Source organism: Sceloporus undulatus, chromosome 6, assembly GCF_019175285.1.
Source record: "Sceloporus undulatus isolate JIND9_A2432 ecotype Alabama chromosome 6, SceUnd_v1.1, whole genome shotgun sequence".
NCBI lineage: Eukaryota > Metazoa > Chordata > Lepidosauria > Squamata > Phrynosomatidae > Sceloporus > Sceloporus undulatus.
Genome location: NC_056527.1, coordinates 155,052,686 through 155,073,902, shown reverse-complemented (window position 1 = coordinate 155,073,902; position 21,217 = coordinate 155,052,686). Strand labels below are relative to the sequence as shown.

Below are 21,217 nucleotides of genomic sequence, written 5' to 3'. Positions count from 1 at the left end.
TGTTACTTTTTGTCTTCAGTATTCTTTGTTATTTCCCTTGGTATGAGTGAAGGCATCTTGCTTATCTGAAATTAGAATACTTAAAAATAAATGAAAAATGACATTTTTGGTACTGAAGGAAATGTAAACAATACCATTTGGTTGGTAATAACCTGCTATGTAGAGAGCCAGTGTGGTGAGCATTGGATTATGACTCCAGAGACCAGGGTTCGAATCCCCAGTCAGCCATGGAAACTGGGAGGCCATGGGCAAGTCACATTCTCTCAGAGGAAGTTGTGGCAGACACCTCCTCTGAACAAATCTTGCCAGGAAAAACCTGTGATGGGTTTGCCTTAGCTTCAGCGTAAGTTGGAAACAACGTGAAAGGCACGCAACAGCAACAAATCTGCTATGTATATAAACGTTTATTTTTACCTGGTGCATTTTGCTCCTTCTGCTTTGGATATCTCCTTTAAAGCTAGTCAAAGCACAGAATGGATTCTCTACCCAACATTTGGCTACCTGAGACTTAGCAGTAAAAGGTACATCTTTGCCCAATAATCACTTAATAACCACCCAAAATACATCATATCTAAGAGCGAGGAAGTTATTTTTTGCCTTTGAGACAGAAAATCCTACAAGTAGTTTTTTCAGGCTATGTAGCCGCGTTCTGAAAGAGTTTATTCCTGACCTTTTGCCAGCATCTGTGGCTGGCATCTTCAGAGAAAGCTGGCTCTTCCATGCTGCCATTCTCTGAAGAAGCTAACTACAGATGCCAGCGAAACACCAGGAATAAACTCTTCTAGAACACAGCCACATAACCCAAAAAGCCCACAAAAACTATGGATGCCGGCCATGAAAGCCTTCGACTTCAAATCCTACAAGTGCCTACATTTTTTTTTCACTTGAGACAGAAAATCCTACATGTAGCCCACCTAGCAAGAAGCATGCAATCTTAACAATTTAAAAGCACTTGGAAATGTTAGGGCTTTAAACTAACACTCCTAGCATCCTCCACCTTTCATTTCATACCATTTCCACGTTCAGCAAATCCAACCAACACATTACAATTAGTTGCTGGCTTTTCATGACAAAGGGAGGCTGGGGAAAAAAATACCTGCCACTCGCCTTCCCAAAAACATTCCCTCCAAAGAGGATTCAAGAATGTTCAACTGCATTTTATATTAATAATAATAATAATAATAATAATAATAATAATAATAATAATAATAAATAACAACAACAGATTAAACATTCATTGACCACTCATCCCAGCAGTCCTAGGGGTGCAGAGAGGAGGGAATCATATCACTCTATAGAAGTTGGACTGCATCTCCCAGAATCCTGGCTAGGCCTTCTGGGATTTGCATTCCATCAACATTATTATCATTATACTTTATTTTTACTCTGCCTCTCCCTTCAAGATCGAAGTGGTTTACAATAAAAATCCACATAATACAACAATTATTCCTTCCCTCTCCTAAAACATCAATTAAACATATCTAAACATTAAAATAACCCATTAAAATAAACAGAAACGGGCAACGGGGTTTCAGGGTATTCAGTGTGATGGTTGATACAACGGGGGTCGAGGTTGCTATTCAGGAAAGGCCTGCCGGAAGAGATCCATCTTGACGATCTTCTTAAAGCTGTCCAAGCTGGTAATGTGACAAATCTCTTCCAACAGGTGGTTCCATAATACTTCTTCCTTACTGCCTGATCTGAAGGTCCGCAAACTTTCTTCCTCCAGTTCATCCTTAGATTCTGAACATGTGGACAACCATTTCAATGTCGATTCAGCCTTTTGCCTTGCTGTCCTTTCTGTCCACCTTGTTTTTTTGGAACAGCGAGCCTGATTAAGCATCATGGAGGTTTCAAAAACTTCCCCACGTTTGTCTCTTTTCAGGTGGCCTAGCGAAAGTATTACAGGAATATGAAGCAGAAAATGAAGGACCGGTTGCTTACCTGTAACTATTTGAGTGGTCTTCTGTGAATCCTCGCAATTGTGTGATTTGGAGAGACCACGAAGAGTGGTGTTATGTATTGAGAACATGGAACCCCTCAGCTTCAGACCTCTTACTGAATAATAATAATAATAATAATAATAATAATAATATGCCTTCAAGTCATTTCTGAGTGACCCTAAAGCAAACCTATCATGGGGTTTTTTTTGGCAAGATTTGTTCATAGGGGGTCTGCCATTGCCTTCCCTTGAGGCTGAGAGTGTGTGACTTCCCCAAGGTCACCCAGAGGGTTTCATGGCCAAGCGAGGAATCGAACCCTTGTCTGCAGTCACAACCCAATACTCAAACCACTATGCCATGCTGTCCCTATTAGCAAAGCTAGTTTATGGTGATTGATGGTTAAGACTAGTTAGCAATAATTATTTCATACCTGCCTCTCCCAATTGTTAAGAATTGGGGGACAATAACAAATTAAACACGGAACACAGTTAAAAGAGAATACAGAACCAACCATCTTTATTTAAAAATCGTCTGGATAAGGCTCCAAAAGAGACAGGTCTTTAGTAGCATTTTAAATTCAGACAGTATATGCAGCTGTTGGAATATTTTCTGGCAGGTTGTTGTTCCTCAGTTTGCGGTGGCTAAAGAAAATGCACTCTGGGTTGCCAGCCAAGCTCTGGCTGACTTAAGTAAATGCTCCTCAGAGCAACTGCATGAACAAGGAAATAATAAGATGAACAGGGAATGTTTGGCCAGATATTTTGGATTACCGGTCTGATAATCGTTTATGGATTTTTTGGCAGGCTTATCCAGATGTGTTTTCAAGTGTGAAATCAGAACTGTAATCCTGGTGGTGCAGTGGTTAAATGCTGGTACTGGAGCCACAAGGTTGTGAGTTTGATCCTAGAGGGCTCCAGGGTCCCAGTCATCTATTCTTCACTTACCATACCCAGGAGGAAGACATTTCTTAACTAGCTGCCCTAACTCCAGTTAGGGATGCTGGTGAAACAAAGCAATGTTTTCTTGCCAATCTTGTTTGTATTCCTCTAACTGCAGAAATCACATCACAGCACTTCATGCTTGCTGGTGGAAGGTCGCAAACATGTGCTGAGCATCTCCTAAGAAAGCAGTACATGGGTCCTTTGGCTGAATATGTTGGGGGACTCCATTTTGAAACAAAATGATGTCAAAAATCACCCCAGTGTTAAATATTTTTCCCATGGACCTCTAACTCCCTGTTTTCAGTAGTCAATTGCCCTCATCAAGAGGCCTTCTTTTCTCCTGAATAATGAACAGTAAGGAGCTGTTGACTATATTGGCCAAGCAAATTCAATAAATGGCAGACAATTTGGCTCGATTAGCAGAGCGTTTAGCAAGCCGAACATCCATCACCATGGGCTAGCTTTCTATTGGAGGCATAAATCCTAAGAGATCAAACCAAGAGCTGCAGGTTTGATATCTGCATCTTTCAGAATTTGACTCTGAGGCTCCAGATTTATTAATTTCCTTTAAAAGGTCATGGTTTAAACACAAATTGTCAGCATTGAGCAGTTTTTAAAAAAACAAATGAACAATTCAGTTTGTGCAATGAGCTCCAAATATCACTGCTCTTCTGAACTTTCTATCATATTAAAGGGATGGGGTATTGTGCAGAGTAAAAGACAGGACACCTTGTCCTATAAATGTGATAATGTAGTTTGACGCTGCATCTGCATTGTAGAAAAATGTCTGAGACCACTCTTCTAACGTCTTGCGTTGCTGCCACATGGTAGAATTAATATAATTTGGTTTCACTTTAACTGCCATGGCTCTATCCTATGGAATCCTGGGATTTGTGGTTTGTTGTAGCACCAGAGCTCTCAGACAAAGAATAGTGCATTACAGGTTCACCTTTGGGTCACCATAATTCAGAACCTACCACACTTTCCTGGTCAGTCTTTTTGGTTCTCTCGTTTGGTCATCTCTCTGCTTTATGTTGGCTGTTAGGGTATCAAAGGTGAATTTCCAGTCCCTCCAGTGTTTTATGCAGTTCAATGTTTAGTCTTTTATATGAAGGTGGAAAATGGAGGAAGGTGAAGTTCACCTGTTCCCAACCCCTTTTGTGTCTGTGAGCCAGATCAACCTGGAAGTGGATGCATGAAACTATCAGAAGAGCCAATTCTGGAAACATAACAAGGTATGTGGTCCATTTACTTATAAAGAAGAAACACAGCTTTTATAGTGTTCTGGAGATGTTATTCATTTTTATATTTCACATGGGGGTTATGGGCACCATGATTCCCCAACTTGATTTAAAAACATCAGACTCTGCTGCTAAGAAGCAGCTTCTCGGCCTTTTGGCTAAGATCAAGTGGAGTATCAAGTGTAGTAAGAAGCAGGAAGGAATTTGATGACATTCTCCAAAGTAGTGGACAAACAACAATGCTGCTCAACTTCATAGGTCATCGCCAACAAGTAGAGACAATTTTCTCTATGCTTCGTTCTACATAACAGGGATGGATAGCATCTCAGGTCCAGCCCACCCTTTTCCCTAGTCAATTAAAATGAATTGTTTCGCTTATAACTCCCCAGAAGCAGATTTGATATTGTTAACTACTATCAAGTCAACTGGGACTTATGGCAACCCTATGAATGAGAAACTTCTGAGTCAGCTTTATCATCAACTGCCCTGCCCAGCTGTGGCATATTTTATTGAGGCTACCCATCTGGAATGCAGTCTTTTTTACCCTACTGCCTTCTACCTTACCAAGAAATTGTGAGTCTTATCTCATGATATGCCCAATGTACCAGTCTCAATTCAGTCATCTTGGCTTCTAGAAAGAATTCAGGGTTGATATGCTCTAGGACCCATTCATTTGTCTTTTTAGCAGTCCACAGTATCCACAGAACTCTTCTCCAGCACCACATTTCAAATGAGTTGATTTTCTTTTGTCCAGCTTTCACAACCATACATAGAAACTGAAAACACAATGACATGAATAATCCTAATTTTAGTATTCAATAGTATATCTTTATGTCCAGTTCCTTCCTAGCTGTCCTTCCAAGTCCTAGTCTTCTTCTGATTTCTTGACAGCAGTCTCCATTCTGATTAAGGACTGAGACAAGATATGGAAAATCTTGAAACGTTTCAATGTTTTTAATGTTTACTTTTAGAGTCATGTAAATCATCTGTGGCCATTTTTGTCAGCAGCTGTTCACCTTTTAAATAGGTCACACAACTATCATTTGTATCTGTCACACATACCTATATAATTTCCTTCCTTTAAGCTAAACAGGCTCCTGGAGTATTTATAAATATAGTCCTCAACCTTACAATCTAATTCAGACATGGCAACACATAAGGAGAAAAAGGATGGGGAGGGAAGAGGAGAAAAGTTTAAGGTCAGCAGCAGCTACGTAAGTCCTGACATAATGGAGGAGTATCTGCCTGTTGTTCTCCTTGTGAGGCCAAAACAATGGAGGATGGGGCAACCAATAGCATCTGCCCCCAGCCATAATGATAAAGAGTTTAACAGAGTTTCTGAAAATACTATTTTTTTAAAAACCAGTAGTCTCCTGGGTTTTTTTGTCATTCTGTACATCCCTGCCATCCAAGGATCCCAAAAGTGGAAACCTGGTCTGTAGTTCCACCCAAGCTATTCCCCCCATATAGTAGATTGATACCAAATCAAAATGCAAGGAGTATGCACCCAAGATAGGCTTTTGTTCTGCAAGTCTTCATCTGAATAACTACTAAAACCAGTGGTTCTCAAATGATGAATGGGACCCCCCCCCGGGGGGGGGGAAGAATTGCTTAAGGGGGGCATGAGACTTGGAGACCCTGATCCCCCCCCTCCTTCTCTTCTTCCTAAACTTTTTATATGCAAAATTTGCACATAAATATTAAATTTACTTAAATAAAACTGTTCTAATTTGAACAATGTTAATTCTTTATAAAATGTTCAAATATGAAACATACATGAAAATAGACACACTAAATAAACAAAATATTTTTATTCATAGAGTACATTGGGGGGGGGGGTACATGACCTCCGCATATAGATGTAAAGAGGGATCCCAAGAGTAAAATGTTTTAGCACCACTGCCTTGAACTATTCAACTCATGTTATTAAACTGTGTCGTTTTGGAGCATGTGCAAATTGGACATTATATGGAATTTAAAGGTTTCGGGGAGGGCAGAATGGAAAGGTCAAATTCTCATTCTCATTAAAATATCTAGCTGTTTTTCTCTCCCTGCATTTGTGCTTTATTTTCTTTTTTCTGTCATCTAGGCTTGCAATTGAACCCCACCCTGTGCCAAAAGAATGAACCTCATCAAAGAAACACAGAGATAAATCAGTGGGCTTATGTACTTTAGGAAAAGATTTATGAAAACCAATCTGTTAATGCTCACTCAGTTTAAAGTGCACTTCAAGTGACACGACAAAATGAAATAGGTTAGGACTATTGCTTTTCAAATGGCCAAGGAAAACATATTATGGTAAAAAATATCCGGTAGGATTTTTTTTTTAAAATATAGATATTTCAAGCAAGTGAATCTTGAAACAGAGAGTGACATACAGCACATCATCCAACCTAACAGGAGTGTTGTGTGTCTGTGCAGGATACTAGACAACAATGCTGGCCTACAGAATAATATAAACTGTAAGGAATCTAGATACAGGATCTCTCCTGACACCTTTTCTATCCTCAGGATTGCCACAAGTATTAAACCATCTTCTTGTTTCTGAGTATGTCTACTGGAACTCTATGCTTCTTTTATTTTTAATTTGGACTGCATTGCAAAACAAAGAACAGTCCAGTAAAAGACTGAGCAAAAAACAGTTTTATATACATGGAAACCCCTTGATAAGGAATTTAGTGATAGTGTGGGTCCCAGCATATAGGGACATTTGGAGGAACTATGCTATCAAATTAACTGGCTAAAAAGTAGACATTTTTTAATTAAAATATGCAATGCATTTATAAGACTAGATACCGTTTCTTATAGTTTGCTTCTGAAAGGAAGCACATCAGTACCACCAAGAAAAATGCAAGAACAGCTTATGTCTGTCTGAAAGGCTGTTAGGAAAAGCAAGCATTAGAAGGCTTCTATTATAGCAATATACCATGTTATCAGAATTCTGTTGCATAATCAGACAGCTGTTAAAAGTGTATGCTTTGGCACTGCCTTTCAAAAATGCACCTGAAAACATCCAGAAGAGAAATTTTAATCTGGTGCATGCTGGGTCTATTCAGAAACTTAAAATATGTCAGGTTTTCCTTTGTGGCATTGCAACTGCACCAATAACCTGCGTTTCACATTCTATTTTCAGGAGATTCCCTGGCACTAGCAGAAAAACAGGGCTGCAGCTGTGTGTAACAGCTTACAGAGTGTGCATCAGTTTGTGGAAGGGTGGCAGCATGACAACTGCAACAAGGTCACAGCCTGCTGCTTGACAATGGAAATCAGGTATGTGCAAATCAAGAATTAGAGAGGCAGTGCAACATAGTGGGCAAAAACCTGGCAGCAGGACAAGGGCAGAGTTTAGATTTCCATTCAATAAAGATATAAACCAGAAAAGCACTGGAGGGGGGGGTGGGGCTTCTCTGGCTAACCTTCCCTCTATAACGTTCATGGAGTAAATTTTCAATAACTCTTTGTTAGATCTTTTTGAGAAATGACTTTATCTGAAACTTAATGCAGGTATATATTGATCGTCCATTTGAAAGTGGCTCCCTGTATCACAGCCAAGGCTCTTCATGTGGAGATCTCTTCCTGCAAACATCACTATTCACCCATAGCTCATTTTGCACATAAGCTAAACATGTGGGTGTTCCTGCCATGGCAGAAGCAGGCTCATGATCTCCTTTGTATGCTTTCAGTCTGTGACCCCCATGAGTAATACTTTTGGAGCAAAGAAGTTTGGATTTGCCCCTCTGAAAGTGGTGGGGGAAATATGCTGCAACAAATCTTTACAGCTTAAGATCAATGGTTATACTTCAGTGCTATTCAAAGAGGCAGGGTGTTTGGAAAAGGGCAGAGAAAAACTTTCTATGGAGCAAACAGGTTGTGCTGTCAACCCCTAGACTGTATTCTGAACCAATTGTTATTTGAAGGGGAAATTTCAAATACTCAAAATGGATTGTCATCATCACAATTTCATTAAGAGAAAGAATTAAATTAACACTCTCCTGTTGTTGAAAAATATAATTTTAGAGATCTTAAATTCTTAACACCTGTTTTTAAAAATAATATGTATTTGACACTAAATAGAGCTAACTCTTGCATTTCAGTAGTTCACAGGGTGACAGATTAACAGCATGTGTCTTTTGGATAAAAGTTGCTGAGCATTTCTCGGAGATGCCGAGAAACAACTGCAAAACAAGACAGTGGAGAAGGCCATAGCACATGCTTTGGAAGGAACAGGTTCAAGGTTCAACTCTGAACATCTCCCCTTAAAGCAGGGGTAGACAATGCTTGCCCCTCCAGATGCTTCCGGATTACAACAATAATTGTTCCTCACAACTGGCTTGAATCTAAAGTTGCCACAATCCAAAGACATCTGCAAGGCTACAGTTAAAACACCTTAGGAAGAATTGTCATGTGCGGCATCAGACTGCAGAAACTTTGGCCCCATCAGATATTGTCTAATGCAATTCCCAACAGTCCTAACAAGCATAGCACTGGTGAGGGATGATAGGAGTTAAAATCTAGCAACATTTAAAGACTTACAAGTTCCCTGAGGTAGAGACTGTTGGGCTAGGTAGTGTACTATAAGGCAGTTTCATGTGTTCATGACTAAGACCACTCCTGGAAATATGATATGAATACAACATTCTACTCATGGGACAGATGGGAAACAATCTCCAAGGCAAGCTTTTATCAGTGTTTTATTTTTAAAAACAAGTGAATCCACTTTTTTATCCACATCATTGCACTTCAACAAGTACACACACCACAAGTTCATGCATCTACAGGTATGCCATGGTCTAAGAATCCTGCTAGGTCTGTGATTCTACAATCAGTCTTTAAATCAACATGAAAAATTAATGTCAAATGGAAACAAACCAGTTGCATAGAGTATCACCATGCTGTAACATTTCAACATCATTAAAACAAAAGAAAATAAAAATTATAAAATTCTGCCTGAATTGAATGTACAAGAATGTGAACACATCAGTGCAAAAGGATGAGAAATTTACATGATTTAACAAAAAAAATAGTCACTTATAAAGCAATCATAATATTTATAAACTAAAGTGTTTTACTGCAGTTCATCACCTCCTATTGGACTGTTCCAGCTCTTGCAGTCTTTGATTATAGGATATCTAAGTCTTTCTATATAGATAAAGCCCTTAGGATAAAGTTCAATTTATATTACTCTTCTTATATATCGGACATAATTCTCTCAGCTCTCAGACATACAATACAAGGAATGAATTTAGCAGCTTAAAAATCAAACATTTACTGTAGTTTGGTTTCCCCGCCCCCAAAATATAAATATATACTGTATATATTTTAGGTTTTGCTGTACTTTACAAAAAGTTATCACTAGATGGCAGCAGTGCATCTTAGAGCTTTGCTAATTTTAACAGCTACATTAAGTAAAAAATGCTGCATGCATGATTGGAATTTCTTTTTTACTCATAATACCTAAATATTCTCAAAGGGGGGGAAGAAGCAACATTCACAGCACATCAAGCCCAAAATAGTTTACACCCTCTATACTGAAGCATTAGTAAATGTATCGGCTAGGTCATCCTTACAGGAGAGGCTAAATAAGGCATGCTTTAGACAGTCATTGTTGCTCACTTGAAAGAAAAAAAACCCCAAACATCAGAGATAGGACTGGAGTGTGGAAACCAACCATTCCAATTATTCAGTTTAGCAGATGAAGTTGTCATCAGTCTCTCAAAGTTAAATCTCTGAAAAATGAGAACAATTAGTGGTTAACTGGATCTTGAATATAACATAATAATACCGTAGCAGAGAGCAATCTTACATGCACCTATTTGAACTCAATGGGGCTTTCTTTCAAGTAGATCTGCATTGGCAAAACATATGAAGTCAACTTGCATTTAGATCTTCCTGCACAAGTTGTTTTCTATCAGTATCTTATCATCTAGGAAAGTTGCAGGAGAAACACTTGCTGATGTCTGCCAAAAATATCCAATGTTTGTTGAGATACTTGCAAAGACACGGAGTGGATATATACTCGGTGTACAAAATGTCCAGATAACAATAAATTCAGTAATTCAAACAAAAAAAATGCAGCAGGTTAAGACAATTTTAAAAGCATTAAGATTAAAAACCACAATGGGAGCTGGGGGGGGGGGGGGATGCCTGATGCTCATGAAAGGAGGAGCTAACCACATTGAAACAGGTAGTTAGATACTCTGGGTCTCACAATAAAGACGGCCCAAACGTCATTCTTCTGAAACTGGTGGGATATAGAGCAGGGACTTTGATGCTGCTTATACTGCTGAGCAGGCCAGATCATACACATTGGTACCTCAAGGAAGGCAAGCCCTATTGTCGCAAATGGTGGTGCGTGCATGTGGCCAGCACATCGCGCTGCCACTAGGGACTATGGGACTTGATGCCCTACATTTTTCCTATCTGTGATGGTGCTGGGGTCTGGAACAGATCCCTCGTGGATACGAAGGTCCAATTGTAGAAAAATTATCAGATATTCCAGTGTTAAAACATTTAGGACTTTTTCTTCCAGGTGTAGTTCTTACCTCTAAACTGAAAGCCCGTGCAGACAGACTAAACTACTGGAACATCAATCTGAAAAGCAGGCTTAAGACATCAACATGCCCATCATATTCTGCATCAGTTAATGTTGCTAAATGCTTTTTCAGAAAGTGAATTAGAAGAATTAAATCCGGATGTGCCCGGGACATGCATGGCAATGACCAGATCTACACTGACCTACCAGCCAGATCTGTGCAAGCATACCCCTTGGCACAGCTACAATCTGAGTGTGCAGGAACAAGACCAGGTGCAAGAACAATTCCAAATTTCAAAATGCAGGATTAAAGTCCATTCCAGGAATAATTCCAGCTTGCAAGACAAATGCAATAATGTGGAGAAAAGGGCCTCTGAAGCTAGTTTTTCAGTTCTTCACATTTAAAAAAAATCATTGTTAAAATCCACATGTATCCCAAGCCTACAAACTCAAACTGTGCCTAAAACTAACAATTTTAATAGTCATGCTCAAATCTACTGATACGATGGATCAGGCTGTGTCTCTCCAATTAGCTCTTAGGGCTTTTTCTCTGGTTTTAAAAACAAAACAGAACAAAACTCCCACATTTTAGACGGACTTACATAAGCAATACTTTCAATTTGTGTTTCTCTGACGTAGATTTTTGTCTTTGTGGTTGTTTGTGGAGTTGGTTTTCCTGGGGGGGGAGAAAGCCACCAGAATTAAAGTTATAGAAAAGTAATGTCAACATAAATATAACTTTAAAATACATTGTATGAAAAAGTACACCTCCAAAAAGTGTGCATAGTACTTATTTTATGTTCTTCTATAAAATCCTTTTCATACAGAGTTTCAAAGCTTTTTGGACAGAACACTGGTTCACTGATTTTTAAACCTTGTTTAGGGGAGTCCCACATAAGACGCTTCCAGCTTAACTCCTGAGAATTGCCACAATCTGAATTAATGACCTCTGCTTTTCAGAGAGCATCCTACCACAATCTTGATATAAATCCTTCTGTACTATCTGAATTCATGTTCCTTTTAGGCCATGGGATCAACAACAATGATACATATGTCCAGAAAGGACGTTATTTTCCAGTTGTAATTTTGAGTCACTGGATTTCCTTGAATGCTTTGTTAGGGATCTTCAAGAAGAAGATCAGTAATGACAGAGAAAGACCATGAAAGGACAGACTGTTTACCATCACCAGTGTGGAGGTGAAGGCATTGGGTGTAAGATGCACACTGAATTCACACAGGGGAGTGGTAATGAAACATAAAAAGAGCTACCCAATAACATAAGAACTATAATTTTTATTCTTTTATAATATTTATGTACAGTTCTCCATCGCCTAAATCCAAATTGGCTCACAGTGGCATAATACAACAAAAAATACGAAAAAAGCAAGAGAGCAACTATTTTAACAACTGTTCTATCAGCTATTTAACTCGTTTATATTGGCTTTACCTGTACGCCACCCTGAGATCTTTTGATGATGATAATGCAGATAAAACTACTAAAAAAGCACATCAATAACAGAAAAAAATTCTCCAAATGCATCACCATGTTTGCCTACTGCAAAAAACAATAACGTTGGACTGCTTTGGGGAGGGTCCCTCTGTAACTGTGATGCCAAAGTCAAAACAGATCCCTCCCAGCATTACATCTGCTTCATCTCTAACAGGGCAGCTTATGGGAAAGCCGTTTTGATTGTTTTTTACAGAAAAGCGGGGTATAAAAAAAGTTTTAATTTAATTAATTAAAGGGCCTTAGCAGAGGATTTTAGACTATGGACAGGATCAGAAAGAAAAAGAAGCTTCCACAAGTACTTGGGACCAAGGCAGTTTAGGACTTTAACTCTCATGCATTAGAATGGGACATTTTAGCCATTAGGTTATTTCCTCCCATAGTCAATGTAATATAGTGGGTCCAAAAAGTTCTAATATTGTTTCTTGCTGAACCTCACTGAAGTGAAATGAAGCAGAACTGATATACTTGCCTGTCTGCTAGTGTGCCTATTGATGGCACGTGGTGGAGTTCATTGGAATCAGGAAATACCCCTTAATACACATTACATTCTATTTAATCTCCTCTGATTTTATGTGGTTTAGTTTCACCTTTATTCCATCTTTTGTTTTCTGGTTCTCCATGTTGGGCAGAATGTATGTGATTCTGCACACACAGACACTTTTTAAAGAGAAATACCCTGCAGTACATTAGAATTCTCACTGCAGCCAGAAAATAAGCCATAGCTCACATAATGCAAGTTCCCCCCCAATACTGCATGGAGTTTAAAAAGTTAAACTATGCCACTTTGAACTTGTTTTGGAAGCAAGTAATACCACAGTAGAACTCTTCCAAGATTGAAAAGAATATATGCCAGGCAAAATGCTGGCCACTTGATTTGGTACCATGATGCTTCTCCAACTATGTTCTGAGTGTGCCATGTCCCAGAATTCTCTGTGATGTACACAAGCTCCATGGCAAGACGAATTATTATGGGACAAGCTCTCCAAAAGATGGGAAAATTAGAGAACCACTGAACTAGGAAGCAGATAAAAGATGCACTAGTTAAGAAGTACTTACATTGGTCCAGCTGGTTCATCATCTGCAGCAGGAATTCATTGTGATCCAAGGGAGGAGGAGAAAGAAAGACAGAAGTATCTAGTTATTTTCTGTTGTAAATTCTCACTGGACAGCACACAGTTATCATCTACAGATGGCATTTATATAAAGCCATTCCATTCGGTATTGCAAAGGTTCGTGATGTTATTTTTTTGCTGGATTTGAGTTTAGATGACAAGGTATGTTGTTCAAAATGGTTTCCGTTAACACTTTGAATGCTAATCATGAAAAACTGCAACTGTAGTGGACAGATTGTTGCAATGTGGTTATACTCATCTTGTCCCCAAGTTCCAGTGGTTCAATCTTACAAAGTAGATGAGAAGACAAACCAACATTTCAGTTGTAAAATCCTGCTGTTAAGTTTCTAAAATTTATAGTTTTTCCCCTTCTCTCTCAACGGGCAAAACATTTGTATAGGATTTCAAGTGTATCTATACATCTCTCTCCTGAACCATCTTTCACACACTTTGGCTTGATGTCTTAATAAAGCTATGTTTCAGAAAGTGGAAGATGCAGTTTTGATTGACATTAAATAAGAGGCAGTCCTAACATAGCAGCAAGCTTTAATGATTACATATGTAGGTAAGAAAAGAAATTCTGATAAAATAGCTTGAAGGTTATACTTGTGTTACAGTTCACAGAAACTTCAGCTTGTCAGTGGGAGAGCCAGAAAGTTGTCCCCCATTTTTTGTTTTTAGAAAATGGAAAAAAAAAAAACCCTAATCAACATGTGGCTTTTCACACAGGCATCTTTATGGACATTTCATTTATTCTTTAAAAGGCTGCAGTACATTATGCAAGAGTGAAAAAGAAAAGGCACCTTTTAAGCAATGAAAAACCCAATCCACAAACTCATGCTGTAGAACTTGTACAGTTGTCAACATTTTTTTCGGCATTTCGTCATATCGCTTTTCCAAGCTTAATTTTCATTTCGTTTTGTTTTGTTGAACTCAGCAGGATTCCACAAGGGGGGCTTAGGGCACACAAAGCAGTTATGGAAACTACAGTCTTAAAACAGTGTAAGGCAACCGCATGAGCACACACTAGGAGTAATGTTGACTGAAGCTGAACATTACTCCACCTGTACCTTCGAGGCAACGGATAGGCAAAGCCACCCCAGCACAGTTACCAGAACAAAAATAAAGAAATAAAACATTCAAAATAAAAAAAAGCTAACCACAAACCAACAGCTTTACAGCCAAAATAACACACTAGCGACACACCAGTGTCCACAAAAGTCTGTTACTAACAGCAAACTATCAGAACAAGGTACAGAGAGAACTAGGACTAGTAAAGACGACCAGACATCAATGTGCTGTATATACAGTGGAGATATACAGAGACACATCAGGTATTGAAACATAAAGCACATTACAACAAAACTAAGTCTCCCCTCAAACGAACATCTTTCAATTCCCAAAAGACCTCAGAGGCAGCCTATGCTAGAGACCCTACATTATATAAACTGTACATTTGGGAGCCTGAGAGACATTGGTGAGAGTTCTTAGTTTTTTTGTCTTTTTCTAGAGATTAGCAGGGTTAGTAGTGCCATATTAAAGCAATCATTCTACATAAAGCCTTGCTTCAGACACAGCAGTCTACAACAAAAAGGACACTTTGGGAGTGTTTTGCTAACCAGTTCTGAAAAGATGCAGGCCCTTGTCTTTCTCATCATCACTTTGCAAGCTCTGCCTTATACCACGCAAGCTCTTCCACACGCTGATCCTCAAACCATATCAAGTGGTATAAGACTGAGCTGATAAATGATGGTTTTACTGAATGTATGTTTTACAAACAGTTTTGCATTCGACAAACGGCAGCCAGAGAAGCACTCTAGCGCTGATTAGTTAGGTGCCAAAAGCTTGGCCTGTACTGTCTGCGTACAACAATATCCCAGACTGGCAGGACTGCCATCACCTCTTTTCTGTATCCAGAAAAAAATCTGGCTACTATAGAAAGCCTTAGAATGTCACTAGCTTGTGGGCCAGCCGCTTAGCCATTGCAAAATCAGTCCCAGCACGGTACAATACGTGACAGACAAAAGAATCCAGAACCTAGAAAAGTTGACCGATAAAAGGGAGGGACAGAACTACAGAGAAATGGTACAAATTAGAAAATGAAGATTCAACAGCAAACTTAAACCCAAATTAGTTGTGAATGTGAATGAGAAAAACTAAGGAAAGTGTTAACATTATGAACTGTGCATTGTATAGACTGAAGCAGAGGTTAAACAAACTCCAAAACATGCAGATCTCTCACTTACCACCATTTTTTAAAGGAATGATGCAATTGAAGGGGGGAAAAAAAGAAGTCATAGTAACTGACAAATAACAATACAACTCAAAACAGCATGATCTAGTAATAATCTTATTTGCTAATATCTGAGCTGGTGGCCACACAAGACAAGACATTCCTCTGAATTCCATTCTGATGGGTGGAAGAGTCCAGATTTAACAGGTCTTGTTCATTTTTAGACTGACGTCCCAAGATTTTATTTCTGAATCAACATAGGCACATCTATCCTGGAGGAGTTCCACTGACTTTATCAAGTTAGATATGTATACTACACAAAACAACTGCAAGTTCAAGATATTATAAGCATTTGAAAGGTATTTATTATGCTCAGGAGTTTTTAAGTTTCCAAAATTAAAGTTTATATTGTGTACCTTTAGCAATGGAACAGGCAATCTTGATTTCTCATTCTATACTTTTTGCAAAATAGTGCAAAGTACACAGACACAAAATACAGCACTTTTTGATCAAGTTTGAGAGGCACTTGTGCATTTTTTAAAAAAGGTCCCTTTAAAATCATCCAGAGCAAAGATGTAGTGACTTCTGAGCTGATGCTTCAAATAATCTTCAAGAGGAACTTGTGCCAAATTTTACAAGCACATGAGCTTCAGAACCCAACAGTTACTCATCCTGCTTACTTACATAGGCCTGTCCCTTGCCTCCCAAACTTGGATCAGGGGAAAGAGAAGCCAGAAGCAAGAGAAAAGAACAGAAAAAGAACTGCTCTTTCCTTACTGGCATATCCAGCTCTTGGCATTAATCTTTCCTAATGGGAAGATAGGGGTGAGAATGGGGACTCAAATGGCAAAAGGAGGAGGTTTCTTGATTTTACTGGTACAGTATGAGCTAGCCTACCATCTCAATTTCATAGACACATGGATTCATGGAGTTACATTATGAAGGCTTTTTAGGACTTTCACATTATTCCCCCCACGGGCTGCCAAGAAAACTATGAAAGCCTATTGCTTTGTCTTCAGTTCAAATTAAATGAATATTTATGTTATTCTGCACAAAAGCAAATTCTGTGTTATAGGTAAATGCTTGTAAGGGAGGGAAGACAAAGAAGAGTGGCAGATGCAATAAAGTCTCCTAGAAACTATAGCATAGAATCATAGAGTTGGAAGAGACCACAAGGGCCATCCAGTCCAACTCCATTCTGCCATGCAGGAAATCACAATCAAAGCACCCCTGACAGGTGGCCACCTGTTTAAAGACCTCTAAGGAAGGAGACTCCACTACACTCCAAGGGAGTGTGTTCCAAAGTCAAACAGCTCCAACTGTCAGGAAGTTCCTCCTAATGTTGAGATTGAATCTCTTTTTCTCTAGCTTGCATCCATTGTTCCAGGTCCTAGTCTCTGGAGCAGCAGAAAAAAAGCTAGCTCCCTCCTCAATATGACATCCCTTCTAATATTTAAACAGGGTATCATATCACCTCTTAACATTCTCTTCTCCAAGCTAAACATCCCCAGCTCCCTAAGCCATTCCTTATAGGGCATGGTTTCCAGGCCCTTCACTATTTTAGTCACCCTCCTTTGGACATGTTCTAGTTTCTCAATGTCCTTTTTGAATTGTGATGCCCAGAACTGGACACAATATTCCAGGTGGGGTCTGACCAAAGCAGAATAGAGTGGCACTATTACTTCGCTTGATCTAGACACTATTATTGATGTAGCTTAAAACTGCATTGGCCTTTTTAGCTGCCGCATCACAGTGTTGACTCATGTTCAACTTGTGGTCTACTTGGATTCCTAAATCCCTTTCACATGTAATTTTGTTCAGCCAGGTCTCCCCCATCCTATATCTATGCATTTCATTTTTCCGCCATAAGTGCAGTATCTTACAATTCTCCGTATTGAATTTCATTTTATTAGCTTTAGCCCAACTTTCTTGTCTATTCAGGTCATTTTGAATTTTGATCCTGTCCTCTAGGCTATTAGCTAATCCTCCTAATTTGGTGTCATCTGCAAATTTTATAAGTATGCCCTCAATTCTGTCATCCAAGTCATTGATAAAGATGTTAAATAGCACTGGGCCCAGGACAGAGCCCTGTGGGACCCCACTGGTCACTTCTCTCCAGGATGAAATGGAACCATTGTTGAACACCTTTTGGGTTCGGCTGGACAACCAATTACAAATCCATGTAACAGTTACCTTGTCAAGCCCGCATTTTACAAGCTTGTTTGTAAGAATTGACATGGATATTCTGATGAGTCTTTTTTTTAAAATTAACATTTCAGTGGCCTGAAATATTTCTGGTAATCGAGGTGCACTTTTGTCTTTGAAGCTACTATTATATCCCACATCACAAAATTATGGAATGCAAAGTGACTGATACACACGTGGCCATGACTACAGTATGCTACAAGGCACACATGTGTAACTTTTTAATTCCTTCACAAGAGCCTTTCACATTTTTTAAAAAAAACATACAACATATGTGCTCATTGCTATACACAATGATTACAGGAATGTAAAGCTTCCGTGTCAGATTTCTGTAATGTGAAAAACCATGGAAGATCCATTTTATCAACAACCACCATTATATTTCATAAGCAATAGTCCTAATCTAAACCAACTCCCCCACCCAATCTGCAGCATTATTTCATTTTCGTAAATACGTCAGTGGAAGAGTAGATACTGTAGTACAGAACTAGTCTGAATTCATTTTCAGAAAAGGCAGCAAAGTCTGTTCCAGATTAGCATTCAGTTCTGCACTCTATCCCAAATTGCAGAAAATCTTTCAACCCATTTCTCTGTTTGATTCAAAGAGCCTTGCCCTTCAGCAGAGAATGGAAATAAAAGAGTAAGGCTGTGAACTTGCAAGAGATGCTATTTGAAAATTAGCACTCTTTTCGGTCTGTGACCCACAGGATTTCACAGCTGGAAGTAAAAGCTGTGAAAAGAAAACTTTCTTGCCAGCATATATTTTAGCCAAGTTACATATAAATGAAGTGTCTAGGAGAAATAAATGATATTTTGATGAAGATGACTGAGTGCCAACTAATGTAACCTATGTGAAAACGAATGGAGGGACCAATTTCTGGTGACAGCAATATTTGGCCTCAGTCAGTCCAACAGGATTTGAAACCACATCTATCAAACCTAACACTGAAGACTGACAGACTAGGCTGCTTAGGAAGCTATGCTTTCTGTGCTGTGTACCAGTATCTGTTAGCCGCAGGCAACAAACTACTTTTCATTCTGGTTGCAAAGTGTTTCTATCTTTTGCTAGACAGATTAGATGTGTATAGAAGTGATGGAGAGAAAAAAGCAGCAGGAGGAGAGAAAGCCACCTAGGTTTTTTCTTTGTAACTTTATACAAAGAAAATAATATTAGAACAAAAGTACATCAGTAAAGCAAAACTGTTGCAGAACTGGCACAAAATGCACATATGATTTTTACAGCTCCATATTAAATCCACAACTTAAGAAAAAAATGATAAAATGGGATGTTACCATTGCTTAAATTAAGATACAGTGGGTCCTTGATATACGCTGCAATTTAATTCCAGGACCCCCATGGATTCCAAAATCTATGAATGCAGAAGCCCCATTATATACAGTTGCATTGTAAAATGGTGCCCCTTATCGAACAATCATTGTGGCTCACTGCAACTACGTTGTTATCACTTGAAAAAAGACACCAAATCATTTGTCTCCAGTTCGATACCTTTTAATGGCACCAATAAGAAATATGATTTGTGGTGCCATAAGCAAAGGTGGAGTACTGCTGGTCCTCTAGATATTTTGGACTTCAATCCTCAAAAGGTATAAATGTCATGGTCAAACGGATTCCTGGAGATGTAGTCCCAAATACCTGGAGGCCCAAAGGTTCCTCACTCCCTCTGTACTGGAAATTGGCCATATTATATATGAGAGGCACCTGGTTAATTTATCATGAGGATTCAGCATGTGTGTAGCTGTTTCCACTCAATGGGAATACCTAAAATCAGAAAGTGTCCAAGTAAAAAAGACTCACTGCATTTAGAACCAAACTTCAAGGCACAGCAGCAAGCTGCAGCCTTGTCAGGCTTCAGTTACAGTGCTTGCTGAAATAATAGGATGGTGGTAAATAATAGAATGATGCGATCACTACCATGATGTGATGTCACCATGGAGAGCTGTACTTAAAACAAGCACAATGTCCATTTACTTCAAGAGAAGACTTTAAAAAAAATAGTGGATGTCCACATACTTCATTCATTTAGACCAGGTTACCATTCTCATAGTCTGTAACACACTATCAGGGTGTATGGATATTATTTCCCTAGCTACATGTGCGCTGATCGGTTGCCATTAATTTAAGTTGAACACCAATGCAGTTTTAATACTAGGTACTCTTCTCTATTAGCAGAGCAAACACATATAAGGTTCATGCATAACTTGGAGGCATCAAAGTGCCAAGACAAAGAATGCTTAGACATCTGCAATTGGGAACACCAACTGCGCTGAAAACACATGAAATAGGACACCTCACTGTATTTGGACAGAATTAGTAACTTGACTTGCCTATTATTAGAGAAGGAAAGATTTCTGCTGATGTTGGCCTGATTCACAAGCCCATTCTTTACAGTAAGAGGTGGACTGTGGCAATAGTTTCCTACATGTGGCATATGACCAGTTCACTGAAAGTCTTCAATGTTGTGAGGAGCTGCCTTTTTGAAAGTTTCCAGTATTCCAATTCTGATCTTTGAATTCTTATAACTGTGCAGTGTGAAAGGGACCCCAACTACAGAAGAGGACAGTCAAATGCATATGGTTCTCTCTCATCTTTCTGTAAACAGCTCACTTTGGTCCTCAATGAACAGGGTTTGACCTATTAAAATGTTTTCCTCCTCTCAAAACGCTCATGGGAACAGTCTCTGAGAAAATGCGCTTTTCTGAGTTAGTAACTGGACAACCAAGACATAGATATCAGTGCAATTTACTTAAGTAACCATGAAAATTAATTTAATGTGGGTAAATAACAAAGACTGAATAATCACTGGAGGGCCTCATGATTCAATTCTTCAACCAAAGTGGCCATATTGTTAGGGATATGACAAGACAACATCAGGTAATGAAATGGTTGAAAAGAAAATACATATTCTTAACCCATTGCTTTGGAATGCAATCTCTATAGCTAATGTTAAGACAATATATATTAGTGTCTGTTTATATTTCTAAAGCAATATCTTAAGACCTCCCTAGATTCCACTTTTGAAGTGATTTTGATTCTCAGAGTGAAATCCTGAAGGTGAAACACAATTAATAGTATCTTATGACATCTTGAGAGGTAAGGTTGTGGAAGCACTCATTGCCAGAAACGCACAAGGAAAAAACCCTAAGGATAAATCTTATTGCACATTGCTATGCACAAGCCTGTATTCATATGTAAGAATATATGACATAAGAAGTCATGACAGTGCATTTTTATTTTTGCTTTAGTACATTTATCAGAAAATGATCTCACACTCTCTGCTTCTCACTGAACATTCAGGAAGAAGAGAATACAACGATATTGCCTTTCATAGCTTTTTGCAGATGTGACAGGCCTTCATGTAGTATAAAGTTATGACAGAATCAACCCTAAAAGTGAAAATACATGGGCATCACCTGAAGAAGAGACAGTATGACACACTAGTTACAGCATCATGTTACAATGGATGGAATCAGAAAAGGTT

General features: G+C 38.8%; 1 protein-coding gene and 1 long non-coding RNA gene across 3 annotated transcripts in view; one reads left to right on the top strand and one right to left on the bottom strand.

Moving 5' to 3' along the window:
* The first annotated feature begins 3,945 nt into the window (after nucleotides 1–3,945).
* LOC121933168 lies at nucleotides 3,946–8,798 on the top strand. The gene is made up of 3 exons (XR_006104471.1): nucleotides 3,946–4,119; nucleotides 7,259–7,395; nucleotides 8,220–8,798. It is a non-coding gene; the product is annotated as an uncharacterized LOC121933168 (long non-coding RNA).
* Nucleotides 8,799–21,217, bottom strand: part of NPTN (neuroplastin) — a 47,490-nt gene continuing 35,071 nt past the window's right edge. The window contains exons 7-9 of one of the 2 annotated variants that reach the window (XM_042472512.1): nucleotides 13,224–13,245; nucleotides 11,260–11,333; nucleotides 8,799–9,851 (exon numbers count right to left, since the gene is read on the bottom strand). In XM_042472512.1, coding sequence (XP_042328446.1) covers nucleotides 11,273–11,333; nucleotides 13,224–13,245 — 83 coding nt within the window. In that variant the 3' untranslated portion in view covers nucleotides 8,799–9,851; nucleotides 11,260–11,272. The remainder of the gene's footprint in view (nucleotides 9,852–11,259; nucleotides 11,334–13,223; nucleotides 13,246–21,217) is intronic. The other variant, XM_042472513.1, reaches the window with a different exon arrangement.